We start from the raw sequence: 22,244 nt of genomic DNA, 5'->3' as shown, positions 1-22,244 counted from the left end.
TTAATGTAATTTAATATTTATATTTTATCCAAAATTTGGCAAATTCAAATTTAAAATTTGAATTCTATCCTCTCAAATGTGTAGTTGCCAATCCCGTTGAATGTGCACTAGGCAAATCTTGGACTCATAAGAATGATTTGGATTCTAACTATATGAGCGGCCTTTTATAGGACAAATCCGTGTTGGATAAAGCAAACAATACTTCATTAGGGTTGAGTCTAAGACGTTTACATTTGGTATCAAAGTTATTTTAGAAGTATTCATCTAAGGGTGGAGCATGTCACGATCACACATTGGATATGTACTAGAGAGATCTTAAATTTACGGAGAGTTTGAGCTCCAACTATGTGAGACGCCTTTTATAAAACCAATCTAAAAGGCCAATGAGAATAGGAGTAAAGAAGGTAAAGGGTTGGATTTCATAGCTCCATGCCCCTCCCCCAATTTTCTCAGCCTTTCAAGGACATAAGTGAAGCTTTGCTCACACATTTTACAAAATTTTTGCTTGGAAAAAACCTACTTTGGTTTTAATGTCTTTCCTCAATAAATTTCTCCCCATAACTGTATTTTTGAAAAGACTATTTTTCTTAGTGCCCGGGACAAGGTCGCCCACATCAAAATTAGGATATTATGCAACACGATGTCGATAAAATGCATTGGTGCAGTATTCTAACACAGCGAGTCTATTTTGTGGGTATAATTGTGATTCAATGCTTGAAAGTACTAGGACTGTTAGAACTTGCAGACAACATTACCGTCCTAAGAAGGTGTTTTACAATCCAACGCTTGAAACTACAAGGAGTGGTAAAATGTCAACGGCAAATAACTGAAAGATCATATTATGATGTAGCACCATAGGCAACATTACTGCCTTAAGGTGTCCTGGAAAATTGAGATCAAGTGATAAATCTTTCAAATTTCATTCATAATCCGAGTATCAGACATGCCGCCAGAAGTTTTCCTATGAAAACTGAAGGAAGCAAAAGACATGGTCAAAGCCAACAAAATTAATTCACATTTCCTCGAGATGTATAAAGTCAATTACAATTGAGAACAGATTACAGGACAGCAGATCAGCACGAAATGAGACTTCATCTTCGAGCATGGTGCACCCGGTACCGTCGCAGAGGGGGAGGGGGGGGGGGGGGTGGGGGCACATATGATGTTGGCTACAACTGTTAGCAACACCAACCACGCAACAAACCCTACCCCCACCCAGAAGGGAACAAAAACGAACATGAATAACAAACCAACCAAAAACAGAACTGTATTCCTTTCCAGATTCTACAGTGACCCATTACTTGAATTGAGAGCTAGCACTCTTGGTATATACAAGCCACCGATCCTACCTAATTATACTTTACTGGGCTCTTTCTTAACAAAGTGATATCTACCACATCATCCAACCAAACAACCTGGAACTTTTATACGGCACTTGAGAATCTTGATCAGAAGATGTGTGAACAATTTTTGTAATCATTCTTCCTCTGATGCAGATCATTAACCAGAGTCTCATGTAACTAATCAATCAATCAGCTCTCAATCTAAGAATCTCCTTGGCAGTCCTCATCCGAAAATAGGGCATATTTTCCTACAGGGAAAAGAAGAAACATTGTTCCAGTTAAAAATATGGTCATTTTAATAATATACAACTTGTATAAAGCAGGTACAAGTGCAAAATTATTGGTACGAGTCATCAAATAAGAATCATTTAAAAAACTCTTTATCATATGGTTGCATTTTTTAACAGGAAGATAAAATTCAAGAAACAAAGTGGGTTGGAGAAAAAACTACAAAATTTGAAAAATCAGGATTTTAGTTTTGGAACATAATAATAATAATAATAATAATAATAATAATAATAATAATAATAATGGGGTAGAAATCTTTGTAGAAAAATGAAAAAAAAAATAGTGCTGTAGATGTTAAAAAGGTAGGTGATATACTGATATCACAAATAGCAAGATGATCATAGGATAAATAAATGCTATTAGGGCTTATACTCCTAAAATAGGTTTGGCAAAAACCCTTAAAAGTTGGGAAGATAATGGATCATATTATACAAAGAATATCAAGGAGTAAGAAAGTATTCATAAGAGCAAGTCTAAATGGCCATATTGTTTGATCTTATAATAATGAATACTTGCTTTAACAAGAGAGAACACTTAATAATCTTCATCTATTTAAAAAAAAGAAAGAAAAAAACACTTGAGTTTCATTTGGGTGCATGAATTTCAGACCTTGGATTTGGGAGAATTTGAACAAATTTTGAAACAATTTTATATTACATTTTTCCAAATCCAAGGCCTCTCCAAGGGTTAATAACCTTCAAGAGTTGATAAATAGATTTTTTTCTCAACTATGAGGAAGATTATCTACAATGTAAGGTTTCTAAAGTTATTCCAAGTGAAAATTTAACAACATGACATAGATCATAAGTAAATGGAGGTAATATAGATCAACTGGTAGTGGAACTTAAAGGGAGAAAATTTAATAAAATTTAAAGACAAAAATATAAAAAATGATGATTGGACAAAAGATAACTTCGACATAAACAATCTTTGAAGTAGAATAACTAGTTCAACTACATAGATAGCAAAAGAGGCTTCATGCGAATCTAGAAGAAGACGCCTCACTAGTAAAAAGAGAGTTGGTGGGGGGATTAAGACATCCAAAAGCCAGAAAGATAAAAAGAATGTGGTTTAAAACACACATCAAAATGTAGAAACAGAAAATTTCAAAAAGTATAAAGTGACAAGAAAAGAATAAAAAAGGTTGTAAAGTGAAGCTAAACATAGAGCATTTAATAACTTAACACTAGACAAGGTACAAAGGAATGGAATAAAATAATACTTGCTACAGCTAGAGAAAGAAAAATCAAACACTTGCACAATTTCAAATGCATTAAAAATGAAGATGGAAGTGCTTTTGTTAAAGAAAAAAATAAATAAATGAAAGATGGTGAACTTATATGAATAATCTATTTAATCAAAACCAAGTAGAAGGTTTTCATTTAAATTGACAAAGGTTCCAATGGCAAAAATTTGAGATATAACCACAAAATTAGAGTCAATGAAGTTAAGTTTGCATAAGATGAAAAATGGAAAATTATAGGACTAGGTGACATCCCAATTGAAGTTTGGAAATGCCTAGGTGACAACAGAAATGTACGCTAACCACCTTATTTGACACAATTATTGGAACGAAGAAACGCCATAAGAATGGAGGAAAAATAATTCAATACCTATATACAAAAATAAGAGATATTCAAAATTGTAATAATTATCCCAGAAATTAATCTTATATAAGTCATACAATGGAAATTTGGGAAAGGCAATTGAAACAAAACAACAGTTAGAAATGAGGATTTTAGAAAATAAGTTTGATCTTACGCCCAGGAGATAAACTACCAAAGCCATATATTTATTAAGAATAAATCTATCTTGGTTTGCAACAATGCCATTTAAGGTGTTTCAACTCATGGAACCATATTTATTCTTAACTTGTCTCATTACACTAGGTATTCCCTTCACATGATGAGATGATGACATTGTCGGTTCTTCTGCTATTGAAATTGAAATTGAATCAACTTAGTATAGCACCCTAAATTACACATAACTAGACCTCAAAAAAGTTAGACATCTGTCCCATTCACCTAAATTGAATCATATTTGATACAATGGTAAACAGTTCAAATATCAATTGTAATACACACACTTCTGAAAACAGATCAGGTCAGCTAAACTAGCAGATATCAGTTGACTCTCATATCAATTAACTAAAAAAAAAAAGGTCATATCAATTAATTGTATAAGTTTATCCAGACTACACACTTGTTTTACTCTAAATCCCCAAGAAGGCTAAAATTGTTATCATTGATTGAGATACTAGTTTTTCCCAATCTTCTCTTTTTCAGAACTGTCCTCAAGGTCGAAGACATCTTTGCCAAAAGGCATGAATGCTGCTGCAGCTGGCAATTCTCCTCTCGTGGTGCTTGCATTTGCATAAATGCCCAGTTAAAAAAATCATATATTAGAGGAAATGTTTTACCAAATCGTAAATAGAAGCACAGCCTTAATTACTCTGTCATGAGTCTTATGACACAAGTTATTGATCAAATAGTAGAATATTTCCTTGTTTTGTGCATTCTTTATGGTCTAAAAATATGGTGGATAATTTATCATCCTCAATGTACTATCTGATCCAAATCAATGCAATTGATTATTCAAATGAACCAGATATGAATTGTGATTTCCTCATCTAACTATCTACCTACTAGTTTTAATTTTTTATTTGGAACGGGGCCGAGAATTCTCTCTCAATAATGATGAACCCCTTGATCACAAGTTTCCACCTACCTTACAACCATGGCTGCTATTACTCTAAATACCCAACATAAAAACCTTAAACTTCACCTTTCATGTCGCCCAACAGTATCTTCATAGAAAACCCTAAAACACATATTGGAACCTTCTCATTGATCATCCTCAGCAATCTAATGGATTTGAGTATTTTGATCCACATAAATGCTTCTTCTTCATGGAGAAAGGCAGAGCATGGCGCATTGCTGAGAGACCTGGATGTCGTCGATTCTAAGTTTCCATTTCAGAAGAAGCAAAACCTGTAGGCAAGAATACTTAGAGCTCCAAACTAGATCATCTTGCTTCGTCTGAGGGTGAATGTCCCCAAAGATTCATTTTCGTTGGAGAGAATACCTCATAAAGGGGCTTTGAGCTTCGTTTGTATCCCAGACTGTGAGGAGGTAACTGGCTAGAGAGCTTTCTAGGAAGCAACAAAGGGCAAGTTTGAAGGCAGAGGGTACCAACTAGGGACCTACAGTTGAAATGTCTAGATTGTAGATCTAGCCAGTGGAACCTCACATCAATATGCTTGGTTTTAGCATGGTACACTTGATTCTTCGCTAAGTAAATAACACTCTGACTGTCACAACGCAGCACAACACCATCTTGCTGTAATCTTAGCTCTTTGACCAAACTGGTAAGCCATAAGGCTTCCTTTTCAACTTCGGCAACAGCCATATACTCAGCTTCAGCTGTGGACAATGCTACCAGCGATTGAACCATGGATCTCCAACATATAGGTCCTCCTACAAGGGTAAAAACATAACCCGTTGTAGACCTTCTGTCATCCATATCTCCTGCATAGTCAGAATCAATGAACCCCATAACTGAAAGACAACTCTGTTGCTTGCCGAACATGATGCCATATTCCGATGTACCCCGTAAGTATCTGAATATCCATTTGACGACCTCCCAATGCCGTCTTCCTGGATTAGAGAGAAACTTACTTACCACGCTTACAGCATGTGCCAAATCTGGTCTCGTACACACCATGACATACATTAAACTGACATGTTCCGAATATCCTCATCCGTACTTGAGCAATCTGTAGTAGACAGCATAAAATGACTCGCTAGAGGTGTACACACCAATTTTGCATCAGCCATGCTAAACCCCTCTAACACCTTCTTGTACATAACCGCCTTGAGATAACCATAACCTCCTTGCAGCTATGTCTCAGCGAATCTCTATCCCAAGTATTTTTTTGGCTGAACCAAGATCCTTCATGTCAAATTCCGTATGCAACATTTCCTTTAACTGATTCACCTTAGTTAAATCTTTTGTAGCTATCAACATGTCATCGACATACAATAACAAGAAAATAAGAGAACCATCATCAAGCTTGTTCACATATACGTAGCAGTCATACTCACACCTTTTGTAGCCAATCTTGATCATGTAGGAATCAAATCTTTTATACCATTGTCTTGGAGACTGTTTCAACCCATAAAGAAATTTCTTCAACTTGCAAACTAAGTTTTCTTTCCCCGATCCACTGAATCCCTCTGCTGTACCATATAGATCTGTTCCTCTAAGTCATCGTGAAGAAATGTCGTCTTCACATCTATTTGTTCCAAATGAAGATCATAATTGACTACTAACCCCAACACAATCCTAATAGAAGTATGTCGGACCATAGGTGAAAGATCTCATCATAGTCTATCCTCTTCTTCTGTGAATACCCTTTTGCTACGAACCTTGCTTTGAATTTCTCTCCTTCCTTTTTTGAAATTGTTTCCTTCTTCTTGTATACCCATTTGCAACCAATCGGTCTCTTCCCATCTGGAAGCTCTACCAATTCCCAAGTTTGGTTCTTATGAAATGATTCCATCTCCTCAATCATTGCACTCATCTACCTACCTTTCTCCTGGTCGTGCACTGCCTTTTGAAATGTAGTTAGATCATTGCAACTGGTAAGAAAAACATACAACACTAACTCTTCAAATCCATACCTTGGTGGAGGTCTGATAGTGCGTTTGGATCTCCGTATAGAAATATCGTCGACTTGCTGGTTTCCCAAGCTAGAGCTCCCTGCAACCAAAGGACCACGATCATTGCCGTAGTCCTGAGCTTCCAACTCCACCTGCACAACATGTTCATCGCTGTCCCAGCTTTCTGACCCCTGTTTTTGTTCGTCACAATCTTGAGTATGTTTCACCATAGCCTTTTCATCAAAGACTACAACCCTACTAATCACCACCTTGTTTGGCACTGGGTCCCACAGCTACACCCCCTTCACACCTTTGGATATCCCAAAAAAATGCAACGACGAGACTTCGAGTTAAGCTTAGACCTCTCCTCACTAGACACGTGAACATAGGTTGGACACCCGAATACTTTTAATCCGGAGTAGACTACTGCATTTCTTGTCCATACCTCTTCTGCCACTTTACCCTCTAGTGACGCCCTTGGTGGTCAGAAAACAAATCATACTAACAGTCTCGGCCCAAAACTTCTTCGGTAGCCCTGCATTAAGTCTGAGACACCGAGCTCTTTCAGCCAAAGTCCGATTCATCCTTTCAGCCACACCGTTTTGCTGAGGTGTCCGGCGAACGGTAAAGTGTTTCTTAATGCCCTATTGCTCACAAAACTCCATAAACCGAGAATCAGCGTGCTCGGTCCCATTGTCCAACCTCAAGTATTTGATTCTCCTCCCCCTTTGGTTTTCCACTTCAGCTTTCCACAACTTGAACTTGGCAAACGTATCAGACCTGTGCTGCATGAAGTATACTCGGACTTTCCGTGAGTAATCATCAATAAAACTCACATAATACACATGTCCACCCTTTGATGCAACTCTAACCGGGCCCCAAACATCGGAATGCACATAATCAAGAATACCTTTCATCTTGTGTATAGATGATTTAAATTTTGCCCTGTTTTGTTTTCCAAGAACACAAATCTTGCAAAAGTCCAGCTGACATGATTTCAAACCCTTCAAGAGTTGGGTAATTCTCTCATACCATGTTCCCCCATATGCTCAAGACGCATATGGCACAAGATGGTCTCATCAAATTCAGTATCTACGACTGCAGTTCTACCTACAACAGTAGTTCCCTGCAATGTGTAGATATTCCCATATACCTTTTGTCCTTTCATCACCGTCAGATTTCCTTTCCATACTTTCATAACTCCACCTTCAGACTTGTAATTGAAACCATTATAATCCAAGGTGCCAAGTGATATCAAACTCTTTCTTAACTCCGGTATATGTCTTACATTGCTCAAGCTTCTCACAGCACCATCAAACATTTTTATCTAAACATTTCTTATGCCAATGATCTTACAAGAAACATCATTACCCATAAGAACTGAACCTGAATTCACTAACCTGTAAGTGCTGAACCACTCCTTGTTTGGAGCCATATGGTAAGGACATGCTAAGTCAAGTATCTAAGAGTCCGTAAGGTTATCCAACCCCGATGAAATTGAAAGAACATCACCATCACTACAAATTGAACTTCTTTCTTGAACCACATTCATTGATTTCGAAATCCCCTCATGCTTTTCAACATTTCCCTTCTTCCAATCCGGATACTTTGGTTTCACATACTCCTTTTTACCGCATTTACAACACCGGATTTCCTTTTTCTTCTTGGATTGAGTACGAGATTTCTGACTTGACCCACTCTTAAACTTTCCTTTGCCACGCTCATTGTTACCTTTCACCACAAGTCCTTCTCATTCATCACATATTTTCAGCCTTTGATGAAAATTCAATAAAACACTTATTACCTCTTCTAGATCAAGAGTCTCTTTTCCCCACGCAAGGATGGTAACTAGATTTTCATAGGTATGAGTCGATGGCAAGGAGTTTAACAACATCAAAGCCTAATCATCTTCATCAAACTTAACATTAACTCTCATCAAGTCACTTATGATTTGATTAAAGGCATTGATATGTTGATCTAAGTTTGATCCTTCAACCATCTTAAGCCAATAAAGACGTTGCTTAAGAAAAAAATTATTATTGAGTGATTTGGACATGTACCGACTTTCTAACTTTCGCGATATGCCGTTGGAGAATCCTCCTCCATCACACGATAGAGCATTTTGTCGGCCAAACACAAGCGTATTGTAGAAGCGGCCTTTGCTTGCAATTCTCCTCATGTTGCCTCATCCATTCCATTTGGTTGAACGCCAAGTAAAGCCTTTCCCATTCCTTGTTGCACCAGTATGTCCTTAACTCTCCTCTGCCATAAACCGAAATTTCCAGTTCCATTGAATTTGACAATGTCAAATCTTGCAGAAGATGATCCCGATGCCATGACAACAATCTCTTTGATACCAATTTTGTTGTAATGATGATCGGATATAGGATGCACAACGGAATAAGTAAAACAACAACAAGCAAATGAAACACACAACCAGAAAATGAGAAACAACAATAATCAACACGAGAATTTACGTGGTTTAGCAAAGCCTACATCCATGGAAGCAATCGGCACAAGAATTCCACTAAGAAACTGGTAAGTACACAATACACTTCACAATGATCTCTCTCTTCTTACAAAATATGCCCAAAACAACATATTTATCGACCCTTCGAAGGTTTCCCTCCAAATACCCAACCACCTCAACGTTCAAATTCAAAATTCAAAAATAAAAAATTTGCTCGCAGCCTAGACACACTCGTCAACGAGAACATGACACTCGTCGATGAGACAGAGAAGGCCACTCATTGACTAGTACGACCACTCGTCGACGAGCTCATTTTCTACTCTCGGTATCTCAGAAACTTTGAACTTTTCTTACTCTTGGAATCTACTCGTCGACGAGTCCTTGCTGTGTAGCATCCTTATGTTTTTCTTCCTTTGTTTATGAAACCCCAAGTATAAGAGCCACACCATAAATAACATTTTTTTAGTGACAAAAGCAAATCTCCTTCATCTTCAGCTAGGGCCAATCAAGAGAGGAGATCTTGAAGAGACTCTTGGCAGCGTGTAGGAAGATCAGGTCCCATATGGGAGTGGAGAGTTCTGATCAGAACAAGGGCAAACAAATCATATTGGAGGGAGAATTTTCAGAGGATGAAGCAGAAGATCTTGGCACAATTTCATTATAAAATGAAAGGCTCCTTATTGATAGCCTCAGTAGGAAGAGCAGATTCCAGGAAAATTATTGATGCACGTACACATATTTGGAGAATCCCAAAATTAGGGTTTCCCCTATTGATAAGAGCATGCGAGTCTTCCATCAAGGGTGTTGTGAATTTAGATAAGGTCCATTCCACTGTGAACCAAAGCCCCGGAACCCCTTTAACCCATCTGGGACATGATACTCTCGATGATCTCAACCTCCTTTTTGGATGTAACCCAAACTATGAAGCCTTTAATGATCATGTGCGAGAAAAGATGGCTAGGAGATTGGAGGGATAGAAGAGGGCATAATTTTCACTTAGGGGTCGTGCCATTCATTGTTGCTTCACCCTCTAACAAACCAATTAGCTAACTCTCCTTGTTTAGAGTTCTAGTAGCAAGAGCTTTAAAGAGGTTGATATGAGATTTCCTTTAGTTGGTTCCTGGGGAGGGTATAGAGACCATCTAGTTAGCTAGGAAGTGGTTAGTATACCTAAGTCCGAGGTGGGCATGGGCATCGGGAATGTGGTATCCAAAAGGATCTCCCTTATAGGCAAGTGGCTTTAGATATTCCCTTTAGAAGTTGATTTCCTATGGCATAAGGTGATTAAGAGCACGAATAGGATCTAGCGGAACGGGTGGGAGATGGGAGGCAGTGGTATCGTCTCTCAAGCATGTCCTAGAAATTTGTGCCCTAAGTAGATAGTCAGTTCTTTCCTCTCATCCCATTCAAATTGGATAATGGGAAAAAAGTTTGTTTCTAAGAGGATGTGTGGGTTGGCAAGTCCTCAATGGAGATGATTAATCGCTTATTTAAGCTTTCATTGCTACATAACATCCCATCAACACCTTCATTTCTTCTAAGGGGGGTTCGCCTTCTAGGGATTTCCATTGTTTTTTAGGAATCTCGATGAAAGAGAAGTCAATGAGCTCACTATCCTCCTTTCTTTGTTGGACCAACACATTTCTTCCATTAGTGAGACTAAGAGAGTGTGGGAGGATGACTTGACGGGTATCTCACTTCTAAATCCTTCCTCTCACATCTTTTGAAATCCCTTCCCTTAACCTTTTCCTTGAAACCACATTTTTTGGAGTGAGAAGGTGTCCAAGAATATTTGGGCCTTTGTCCAGACCGTGATACTAGAAAGGATTAGCACACATGGTTTGCTTCAAAGAAGAAGGCCCTATAAGGCTCTCAATCCTAGCATGTGCATCATGTGTTGTGAATGCAGTAAAACAAACACTCATCTTTCTGTGCATCAGATGGTGGCTCCGCAATTTTGGAATGCTCTCTTTCCATATGCGGGATCAGAGAGGGTGGCCTGGGAATGGTGGGACACTATTAGTGATGAACTTCAAAGGTTTCTTGGAAAGAATAGAAATGGTAGGGCTCTTCGGAGTGTGGCAGTTTTCGCCATTCTTTGGACCTTGTGTTCTTCAATTAATGACAGTGAGAGAGTGTGGAAGGGTGATTCATTGGGTATGTTCCCTTCTATATCATTTCTGTCACAACTTTTGGAATCTCCTTTCACTAGCCTTTTTCCTCACCCACATTCTTTGGACGGTAAGGTGCCTGAGAAGACTTGGGCCTTTGTTTGGACTCTGATACTAGGAAGGATTAACACACATGATTTGCTTCAGTGCAGAAGGCCCTATAAGGCTCTCAGCACTGGTATGTGCATCATGTGTTGTGAATGAAATGAAACAAATGATCGTCTTTTTGTGCATAACAGTGTGGCAACACAACTTTGTGGATTGAGAGGAATGCTAGTATTTTTAAAGGTCACTCAACTTGCTCACAGCTATTATGGGGTAGAGCAAATTTCCTCACTTCATTTTGGGTGCACTCTTGGATTTTTTTGGGGATTGTCACTATCTGACCTCATAAGAGGTTGAAGGCAAGGCTTCCATAATTAATACTTGTACTGTGTTTATTTATTTGGTGTGTTTTAGCTTTCCTGTACTCCATAGATCTGGGGGAAACAACTTGTCCTCTTAAGTCATGCACTCTGCTTCTCGGATTTCGGAGAAAAAAAATATCTGCCTGATCTTCCATGAATTATGCTATACAATCTGCTTTGTAAGGTTTACTCTCCAAAAAATGAAAGGGGGTACTGCTATTAACAAAAAGAAGGTTTTGGGTGGATATCTATACTACAATCAAGAGGGAGCACGTTTTTCTGGTTTAACCTTCATTTTGCCCCACCATATGCTTCTCATAATGGTAAAATGGTCATTTAACACACAATGGACTAGATCCACCTCCCTTCTACATCCACCACCTCTCCACAATAAGTCCTTTGTTGACCATCTATCTACATGAAACACCCCTCTCTAACCCCCTTAGCCCCCAACATCCGCCACCTCTCCACATTAAGTCCTTAGTTGACCATCTATCTACATAAACACCCCTCTCTAGCACCCTGCCCCCCCAGTCGGTAGGTCATGCAAAGATGTAACCAAAAAAGACAAACAAAATGAGACAACCCAAACGAAAAAAAATAGTGCATGATGGCAAAACATTGTACTTACTAAACTACAAAAAACAACTTTGTACATGCAAATCGCACCACAGTGGATGGGGCAGAGTTGCACCAAGGTTTCTTTTGTACTCTACCTATGCAATCCATGCTTTGTAATCACACGAGGAAAAACCATATCCAAATGCTCAAAGAAGAAGCCGGTCTTAATAAAGACTAATTCTTAATTATAGGGAAGTGTTTAAAGCAAAAGTAAACTCATAAGCATAAGAAAACACACGAGCACATGTACATGGTTATCATATATTATGCAAGAAATAGTGGAACTTCATGAGCCATACCTGTTTAAAACAAAGCCCCACGCCTCTACTATAAAAGTCTGCGTATTTTATCATGAACATGCCACAGTCTGAGCTGCTCAGGAATAGAATTCATGCAAACACATTTTAACAAGGGGAAGATAAAGATAAAATAAAAGCCATCCAAACAACATAGAAACTGAGATGCACTAAAAAAGGGTTCCAACTCATTTCCTTTCTATTTATCAAATAAAATATTTTACTTCAGCCAAATGATTAATTACACACTAACACCACTAGGATTACATGCAGGCTACTGTATTTAAAAGGAGTTCCTGCATCCTAATAGAAAGAAGTCCAAATATTTCTGGTAGTCATTTACAGGAGCATAATTATATTCTGACACATAAAAGGGTTTCAAGCTTTCCATTGATGGCTATTTTACTTTGGTAAATGCAGCGATGTCTCCTTCTCACACTACCAACTTATCTGTATGAAACACAACAGACTGTCAACTACTGTATTTTCACAGCATACATAGAGAAAAGGCAGACCTAGGAATAGAAACACAGGAGACATTAAAGGTATCACAAATTAAATCAAGTTGGAAAAAGTAATATCTGAGATGGTATGGCACCAAAGACCAATAGCTGAACAACAGCCAATAATATATGGAAGTGAGGAAGAACAAGATTGACAATGCTACAATACAATAACAAGGAAAAGAACAATAAAGAAAAGACACAACAGCCTATAACTTTATTATGTAAAGAACTCAATGCCAAAATAAAACTCTGGCCTTTAAACATTTTTGGAAATCGAAATAAGGCTTTGTTGAATTGAATTGCAGAAAACATTCAAAAAATTTTAATCCAAACAGAAACAATCTTCCCAGATTCAATCTACCACCGTGAGTTAAACTTTTTTCTTATAAGCAGACTGTCACTAGTTACCCTGCCAGTACTGTCACACTATTAGATGCTTGAAACATTCTAAACTTATTGCCAACTTACTATAATTATAATTCTTCCTCTTTCATAGCCCAATACAACATAACTTCAGTCGCATCTTAAAATATTGAATTTCAATTAGACCAATTCCTGGAAGAAGCCAGGCTCACCGGATAGCATTCAAATAGCATTACAGCTACGTAATTCTTTTAAAAAGACAGGGAATGATGAGATTTTTTAGTAAAAAAATCACTCTAGATATTATCATCTATTTTTGCCATAAAGATAAGCTTATGGCAAAAGAAAATGCCTTTTTCAAGACAGATTCTCTTAACAAAATAAGAGAGATCTTCATGTGAATGTGCAGTGATTTCCAAAAGAAAATGCATCTGGTGGCAAAAGATGAAGAGTTTACACACCCATTCTCCTGAGGAGGAAGGTCTTCAACATATTCATGCTTCCAAGCACTTACATCAATGTCTTCTCCACTCTTTTCTTTCACTTCATCCACAATGTATCTAGCCTGGTGTGCAGGGTCAATCAATATCAGCACAGCTTCTAAACAGCCAATGATCTCACAAATTGATCTCAATGAAAAAATTATAAACAAAAAGGAATATCAAAATTTCCAAGTATTGCATTATTATCAAAACAAGGCAACAGGTAGTAAACATAATAATCATATGAAAGCAAGCATATCTCAACAGGAAGAGTAAATTCACATCATGAGAGAAAATTGGGATTTTTGGTATAGTTGATTATTGGTGAAAAAGAATTGAGTGGCACCAAGCATGTTAACAAGAACATGATATTTCAGGATTATTTGGGATATCTCATCTATTGGGATAATTATAATTCATTTGAGTCGGATTATTTAATTCAATTAGTAAGCATAAATTGGTTATCAATATTTTTTTAATAGAAAAAGAAGAAATTCATTAAAAGAGAAAGAGGTGAGTAAAAAGAGGATAAGAAATCCTTGCTTAACAAAATATAAAGAAATACAGAAACAACTACACAACAAAGCAACCAAAATATTAGGGCCAACCAATCCCACTGAATATCAGAGAAAGCCGTATTACCAAACTAACCAGAACGGAACACCCACAGTGAAGCCAAGAACACAACCCTATCCCAAATAAGATCTAAAGATGAAGCACAATCACAAAGAATCCAATGATTCCTTTCCAACCACATAACCCAAATAATTACACAAACAGTGACTGAACCAAAACCTTTGCCTTTTTCTGTTTCCCAAAGCCAACAAAATCAGGCAACAAGTCCTCCAGAGTCTGAGGACAAATCCATCATTCTTCCATCAAATAAAAAAGCTTACACATAAACTCCAAGTTTCAAAAGAATAACAGAGTAAATGCTCATGATCCTCATTATTATCATAACATAATGCTACTCATAAACTCCAAGTTACAAAACAATAAGGAGTAAATGCTCATGATCCTCATTATTATCATAACATAATGCAATTATTAGGGGTAAGAACCATGTATGGCCCAGGAACCTGCAATGGATTGTTAGTGTTAGCTGCACTAAGGATGGTAATCCACACAAAAGCCTTTACCTTCAAAGGAATTTTACCTCTCTATAACCGATCAGAAAGAGGAAAAGAATAAAGAGAATAGCTAAGATGAGATTTACTTGAATAATGACCCAATTGGTCATCAATAGTAGCAGTTATTCAATCAACATATTTTATTTTTAGTAGTCATTAGAACGTTCTTGAAGAGGATTTTACTCATGCTGGTATAGCAAGCTACTTCACAATAAAGGGTGACATTGAGCATGTTAGCAACGTAAGGTTGTTTTGGGAATTCGAAATATTATACGTATTGAGATGATGTAGCTTCTTGGAATCGCTACATTCTCCGATTTGGGCCCATTCTAGAATATCCAAATTACTTATCTTCAACCCAAACTGTCCTCCTTCGAGAACCTCCATACAAAGACAAACCCCTTCCATTAAAAACCCATTTATTCCTCTCCTACCAAATTCTTCCTAGAAAAGAGAAAAAATTGCACATCTCCACAGTCTACTATCGTTCTTACCCCTCTCATAAAATTTGAAAGAAGTAAGCAAAAAAACCTTTCAACCAATCTTGGACAACCCTACTCTTTCCAAGCAAACTAAAGAATCAAGTCCACAATCCCCAAGCAACTAAATAATGCTGAAAAATATAAGAAGGAATCTCAGAACTCCCACAAATCACAGAATAAAGAAAACACATCTAGGGATAAAGCCTTACAGGGCCTCCTGTGCAAAAGATTCTTGGGGTTTACTGTTAACCCTATTAAGAACTACCAACCAAATAAATGCCTTCTATCTTATAAGGAATTTTTTCCTTCCAAATAGCATGATGATGATGTAAAGACTTGGAAGAAAAAATTAAATGATCAAAAAACGATTCACAAGACAACATCCCTGAGCCATCCAAAACCCATACCCAACCAAACCCAGATATCCTTCTAATTCCTATTAGAAAGCAATAAACATCCAACAACAGAAAAGCAAAGATGAAAGCTCCTTAGCCTCCCCTCATCACTAATGTTACTTCATAAATGAAAAGCCCAAGAAACACAATCATCAACAATTATAGTCTTTATGAGCCATGGAAAGACGAAAGAGACGAGAAAAAATTGAAAAAGAAAAAAGAAACATCACCCACTCAAACATCCTCCCAAAAATGAATACCAATCATCACTAAGTTTATACCTTTTGAATGAGAAGAAACATGAAGAACCCTTCAAAATAAACCATCACGGGTTCTCAAGAGAATTTTCAATCCCCGTGTTAGTGTCTCTTCCATTCTTCTAAAGCTAAATTTAGTTTTAATTACTATGGGCCAAAGGGGGTTCAGGCCATAATCAACAATTTTTATTTTTGGAAATATTTTTTAATAAGCTTTATTTTTTGAAGCATTAATTACACCATTATTGCCGCAGGTTTTATTCATGCTACTATAGCAAGTTACTCTTCATCATAGACTCATAGTGTAGCATGAAAACATCTTATTACTCTTGCAATAAATTACTAAGTGTTTCTTGCCTTGAATTTTTCTTTTTCTGGCTTTTTTATTAGCTTTTACTCTACAATTTGGAATAGAAAATTTCTGTGTTATTAAGGTTTGCTGCTAAGTTGTTTTGGATCAAAGTAAAAAATAGACTTACACATATAACTGTACACACTTATAAGGAGGACACTTTGGAACTTATGAAATTTAAGTGTGCTTCGTGGATTTTAGCGACACAACCCATAGAAATCAGGCTTCCTTAATCAGACATCAGTGGGATATTGATAGAACAGTGGAAGGAGAGTTATGGGCTTGGAACAGGAAACCAACTTGTAAGGAGAGGAAGAAAAACTTGTCCATCAATCCCTTGCCATCGCCGGAGGTCAATCTTCATAACAGATCATTTCCAGGGCCAAGATCTCCGGCTGCAGTATCCTTCAGCTTAAGCTTTACAAACAGCATGGTTCTCTCCTCTGCCATAGATTTCCATTAGCAAAGAGTTTCCTAAATCCTAAGAGTCACTTCTCTGTCAAAATAATCTTCAGCATGCGTCTTTTCCAATCATAAACCTCAATCTTGATTCAGGCAACAACCAAATCAAGTGCCCGGAACAACTGCTCTTACAAGCCATACCCCCATCTCCAATTTAACAGAAAACAGGCTTGAGAAAAGCTTTAGTATGAACATATTGGAGGATCTTGCATTACTAAATTGAGAAGTCTGATTGTGCGTTTGCCTTTACCCTTTTTTGTTTAATTCCATTTTTGTTCTCTTCTTAATTTTTCCCTTTTTTAATTTTTAATTTCCTTACTTCTATCACTTTCCAATTGGTCAGTTCCTATTTATTGGCAGCCAAGAAAAGAAACAAGAAAATTGTGCACCAAGGAGACCTTCACAATACCAAACATCAAACCCAAAAAGAATCTCCATTTGGTTTCCAACCTCAAAAGAGATGAAAGCCAAGAAGTACTAAGCAGAACTATTACAAGGAACCATGAACAGAAACTAATAGATGTGTCCATCAAATATAAAAATTCCCAAAACACCAACTAATTAAGTTTGATAGACCTAGAGACCATCTTGTTCACCTTTTCTGTATTCATTTATTCATGTTTTATAAACTTATGAAAATAGAAAACCTAAAATTGGACTAAGTGATAACTAGGTTAAAGTAAAAGAGTTCTAAACAGACCCAAAACTGATTCAGCATGATTCCAGACATGTTTTTTCTTGAACTTCTAGTAGTCCACAAAAAATAATTCTTAGTGTTACCTTTTCCTTTCAACATAGCTCAAGAGGGATATAGTCTCCTTGACATTCCATTTTTGCAGTAAGGAGACAAAAAGATGGTTTTGAAATAGCATCAATTTGCCACTGCTGGTTTATTTTGCAAGGAAGAAATCAATAGCAGTAGTAAATTTTGATACCTTAGATCTGTTATACAAGTTGAAGGAGAAATTGAAGAAGATGTAATGCATAGAGTCAACACAGGTTGGATAAAATGGAGAAGCGCTTTAAGTGTGCTATGTGATTGTAGATTAAACTTAAAATTAAAAAGGAAGTTCTATATGATAGCCACCAGACCAATTATGCTACATTGATCAAAGTGTTGGGCGGCTAAGAAGCAACATATCCAAAAAGTAAAAGTTGTCAAGATGAGAATGCTAAGATGGATGAGTGATATAACGTTAAAAGATAAATTAAGGAACAAACATGTCCATGGTAAGTTAGATGTAGCTCTTGTACAGGATAAGATAAAGGAGGGATGGGTCAGATGGTTTGGGCACCTGTAACGTAAGCCAAATAGTGTGTCAATGAGGAAAAGTGAATTAGTTACTATGAGGGGGAGTAGAAGAGGTATAAGTAGACCTAAAATAACTTGAGATGAGATAGTAAGGATTTATCAGCCCTGAATTTGTTAAAGGAAATTGTCCATGATTGCGTAAATTGGAAGAAAAAGATTCATGTGGCCGACCCCACCTAGTGGGAGTTAAGGTTTAGTTCCTCATTGTTCTTGTTGTTGTTGGTTTATTTGCAAGGAGAATATTCACAAATTTTTTTAGCATTGATACAGATGTTTAGAATAATGTCTAGGAAAATTTACAATTAAATTTCGATGTAGAATACTATTTTTGAGATTTTTGAGGATGGTCCCCTTTCATAAGTCTTTCAAACTGGCCAAGGCTTCCAAAGCTAGGATGACATCTACGTTCCAAACTTGGAATCCTCATCATATTGGCAAATCAAACCCAACTTGACGGGTGGTTTGTTAAAAGATGAGGCAGAGCTTTACAGTTCTGTGGTGACAGCCATAGAGAGGATTCCAAATCAGTGAACATGGAGGCAGGTCTACTAGCTAGATGGGCTACTATGGCCTCATAAAATTGAACGGAAAAGAGGAACATGGTTTTTATACCTGCCTTTATAAATATCCCTCAGTCAAATGATATCGATTTGATTGCACAACTGAATGTAACTCTTTATCACCATTACCAACCAAAATAATGACATTTTGACTATATGAAAACAAATTGGAGTAGTATGACACCATCACAGTAATTTCATCACATGGAATTGTTGATGCTATTTTTCATTAAAAATCACTTGCACAGTACAAGACAGATTATATAATAAAGAATTACAGGAAAGAAAACCTATGCAGTACACATAAATGAAATTTTAGGCCAAATAGGAGTGCAACAACAAAGCATACCATTACTTTCAGCACATGGGTATCCACTCCTTTAAGTGAATCAAGATACTGGAACTTCTCATCCTTCTTATTGATAACTGCTAAGCACCAATGTATCTCCTTGTGAATAGGAACAAAGATCTGTACACATTATCAAAATTAATTCAAGGAAAATGCAATGTCTAGTCAAGTAAAGAACACGATGATCAAGGGAAGGAAAACAAGGGAAAGCAGAACAACTTTACTTTGTCACACTCCATGAGGCTGTACCCCAACTTCCTTTGGGTAGTCCATCTTCTAACAGATTTAAAATCATAACCACTTCTCCCACTTATTAACTGGCATAAACAGTCAGGAAAAAGAGCAGTTCATGAATATAAGCACCACTAAACCTGAGTAAATACAAATCAAGAACAAACGAAAAAGTCTAAATGCAGGACAGAGCCAATTCTTTGAAATGAATAAGAGCAATAAACACAGCAAACATTGTGGACTGAGATTGAGCAGAGTATGATTCAAAAGCATGTGCTTCAAAAAATAATTCCACCCTACTTCCCAACTGGAAGATAAAAATGAAAGGCCAAACAATTATTCCTCCCAACACCTATAAATCTGTTATATGCAGATTGAGGCCGATGTAACTTATGGGAACACAATCAGATTAACAATATGAATGAAGATTAGCAGAACACAACAATGAAGATATGAACTTTAACAAGCAAGAACACTTTCATGTTAAAACCTCTCATGTTTCTGCAGAAAAAAATAAAATCATAAGGCAAGTGTATCTATGTATCAATGAACATTATAGGAACCAGCACTATAATAAACCTGTTGTAAAGTAGGAAGGGCAGAAATTTGAAGAAAGAAAGGGGTGAGGGTGGGGGCAGGAGAGCAGCACCAACCTTCTTATAAAAGAATGTACTGAAGAAATGGCATTTCAAAAACTTTGTAGGCTCCCTCCTTTCCCTCTCTTTCAGTAATTCAAGGTAGACATTGATGACCTACAAAAGAAGGAAGTTAAGATAACATACAAGACAAAAGAGCCACTTGCTAACAATTACTATAATGATAAAACCTTTTATTTTTCTATGATATTTACAGAAAGGCAAAAGGACTAAAGCAAATATGACCTCAAAAATACCTCATCATTCAACCATGCACCTGGTCTCAGACACTGAAAAATTTCTCCTGTAATTGCAATATTAGAGTTCTCGTGAGTGACCAAGACACTCCTCCTGCAGAAGTGAGGCCAATAATGTTATAGGACCAACAGCATGCATTTCAATGACTAATAGCATATGCAAATAAATCATACCGCTTGGCAGAAAAAGCACGAGAAACCTCATCCTCTTCCTCTTCTGTAAGAGGAACAAAAGCATCACGAGGTATATCCTGAAAATATTCAATACAATCTACATTAATAAACATTAAATTAGCAAAAATGATACTTCAATATAGAAATAAATATAAATAAACATTTTACCTTCCCTTTCTTCTTCTCAGGATGCAATAAATGAAGTGAGGAACGACGGGTCTCATTTACTTCAATGAGAAACTCCAAATCCCTCAACTTGGCATTCCGCCGCTCTGCAGACTCATGCAATTTTTCATACAGAGGCACACTAGGTGCATCCACCTCATGGTTTAATGACAATGAATCAAGCATTTTTCCTGCATTGTCCACTTTCAAATTACCATTTGTATTTGTCAATCCAGTAACTGCCGAAGAAGATGAAGGCTGAATTTTTCGTTCCACAATCTTCCCATTCATTTTGCCCATAGCTTCCATAATCCCATTATTCTCTCGAGACTTCTGGTCTGAAACCACTGACCGACCTTCTCCTTCTTGCCCATCCTCATCAATTCGAAGCTCTTCCATGCTAGAATCTTCTGAATCCGCATCCTTTTCTGGTTCTTCCAGCTCAATCACCTCCTTATCTTTCCTGAAATACTGTAAAGTGCTCAATGCGTTGCGTTTTGCCCAATCATACTGATTCCGCAGAGCATTCCCCATAAAGTCAGCTGACCTCTTAGTTTCGCTAACTCCACTAGTCCTCAACCCCGGCTCTCTCCTCAAACTCGTAGAGAATCCAAATTTTAGAACCCTACAAGGCGCATGAACTTCCCTCCTCAACTGCGGTGTGGGCTCTGGATATCTATAGAGTCTAAAAGCAGTACTTCTCGATGATACAGGCCGGTCCGGACTCTGATGCATAGATGAAAATTTCGGCTTCTTCGAGATGTGAAGATCAATTCGAGAGTTCGAATGAGGGGAGTACAGAGATGGGTGCGCGTGATTCAAAGTGAAACATTCGTCGCCGCGCTTGCGGTTGCTTGTCAGGGCACCCATCGATTGATTAACCTAATCACTGCGAACCTCATAAACCAGTAGCCCATCTAACAAAAACCATGTCCGAAAGAAATCACTGCCACGTGAAACTCCAAAACTAGGGTTTTATGACAAAATAACAGTTCTCATTAAGCCCGGGGCGCGACAAACTGAATATAAGATTAGGGTTTTTGTAATGAAGAAGGAGGAGAAACCCAGTACCGAAGGAGACGAATATTCGGCAAAGATCAGCAGAGACGTGAATTTGAGACTCTTGGACCGTAGTAATGCATCCAAAGGGTTGAATTTGATTCCCCAGTGCGCGCTCGTAGATAGAAGAGGCGGCAAAACTGAAACTAAGCGAACAGCATCAGTTTCATCGACAGAGAGAGAGAGAGAGAGAGAGAGAGGATTTCCGCGGGAGAGGGATATTGGAATTGGGATTTGCAGGCAGGTTCATTCAGGGCGCTCGCATCGCTCTTTTGACAATTTAGGATCTTTTAGTCATTTTCTTTTTACAGAACGGCCAGAAAACGCGTATGGACGGTAATTTTCAAGATTCACATTTTAATTCATGCTGCAATTTCCATGCATGATTTTCTATAAACAATTTTTTCTCTTTAATTATGCAAAAAAAAAAAAAACATGGGCATTAAATTAAAAATAAGAAAAAGGGTATATTTAATGTTTATTATTTGCAAATTTATTTTAACTATGCTTTTCATCCCCATCTTGTACCATGTAAATTTTAAAGTTTACTAGAGTAAAAATTTGAGAGAACTTTTTTCCTTAAAAAATTAATATGGTAAAAGTTAGTTTTGTAAGTATGCTCAAAATTATCCCAAAATATATATATATATATATATATATATATATATATATATATATATATATAGAGTAAGAGTAACTTTCTCAAATAGAACAAAATCTTTGAACTATTAAAATATTTAAAAGTATCTTTCTATTTTTTTTCTTCTAATTCTAAGTATCAATAATCATAGTGTTACTGATGCAAACAGATGTAAC

At 37.1% G+C, this 22,244-nt stretch overlaps 1 protein-coding gene across 4 annotated transcripts; it reads right to left on the bottom strand.

The window, feature by feature from the left end:
* Positions 1 to 901: 901 nt before the first annotated feature.
* On the bottom strand, positions 902 to 21,735 carry LOC131150303 (ubiquitin-like-specific protease ESD4). Of its 4 annotated transcripts, XM_058100935.1 has the most exons (9): positions 20,373 to 21,735; positions 20,205 to 20,281; positions 20,031 to 20,124; positions 19,792 to 19,890; positions 19,132 to 19,224; positions 18,908 to 19,027; positions 13,588 to 13,691; positions 12,261 to 12,333; positions 902 to 1,591 (listed from the first exon to the last, which is right to left on the bottom strand). In XM_058100935.1, exons 1-9 carry the CDS (start codon positions 21,237 to 21,239, stop codon positions 1,529 to 1,531), a joined length of 1,590 nt encoding a protein of 529 aa, XP_057956918.1. In that variant the 5' UTR covers positions 21,240 to 21,735; the 3' UTR covers positions 902 to 1,528. The 4 variants fall into 4 exon arrangements, with proteins under 4 accessions (XP_057956918.1, XP_057956919.1, XP_057956920.1 ...); XM_058100936.1 differs by lacking the exon at positions 12,261 to 12,333 and having other exon boundaries at positions 20,373 to 21,699; XM_058100937.1 differs by lacking the exons at positions 902 to 1,591; positions 12,261 to 12,333 and adding an exon at positions 12,419 to 12,707 and having other exon boundaries at positions 20,373 to 21,699.
* Between the last annotated feature and the right edge of the window lie 509 nt (positions 21,736 to 22,244).

The sequence above is a fragment of the Malania oleifera genome, chromosome 3 (genome assembly GCF_029873635.1).
Source record: "Malania oleifera isolate guangnan ecotype guangnan chromosome 3, ASM2987363v1, whole genome shotgun sequence".
NCBI lineage: Eukaryota > Viridiplantae > Streptophyta > Magnoliopsida > Santalales > Ximeniaceae > Malania > Malania oleifera.
The sequence above is the reverse complement of the archived record's forward strand: the minus strand, read 5'-3'. Positions and strand labels throughout refer to the sequence as shown.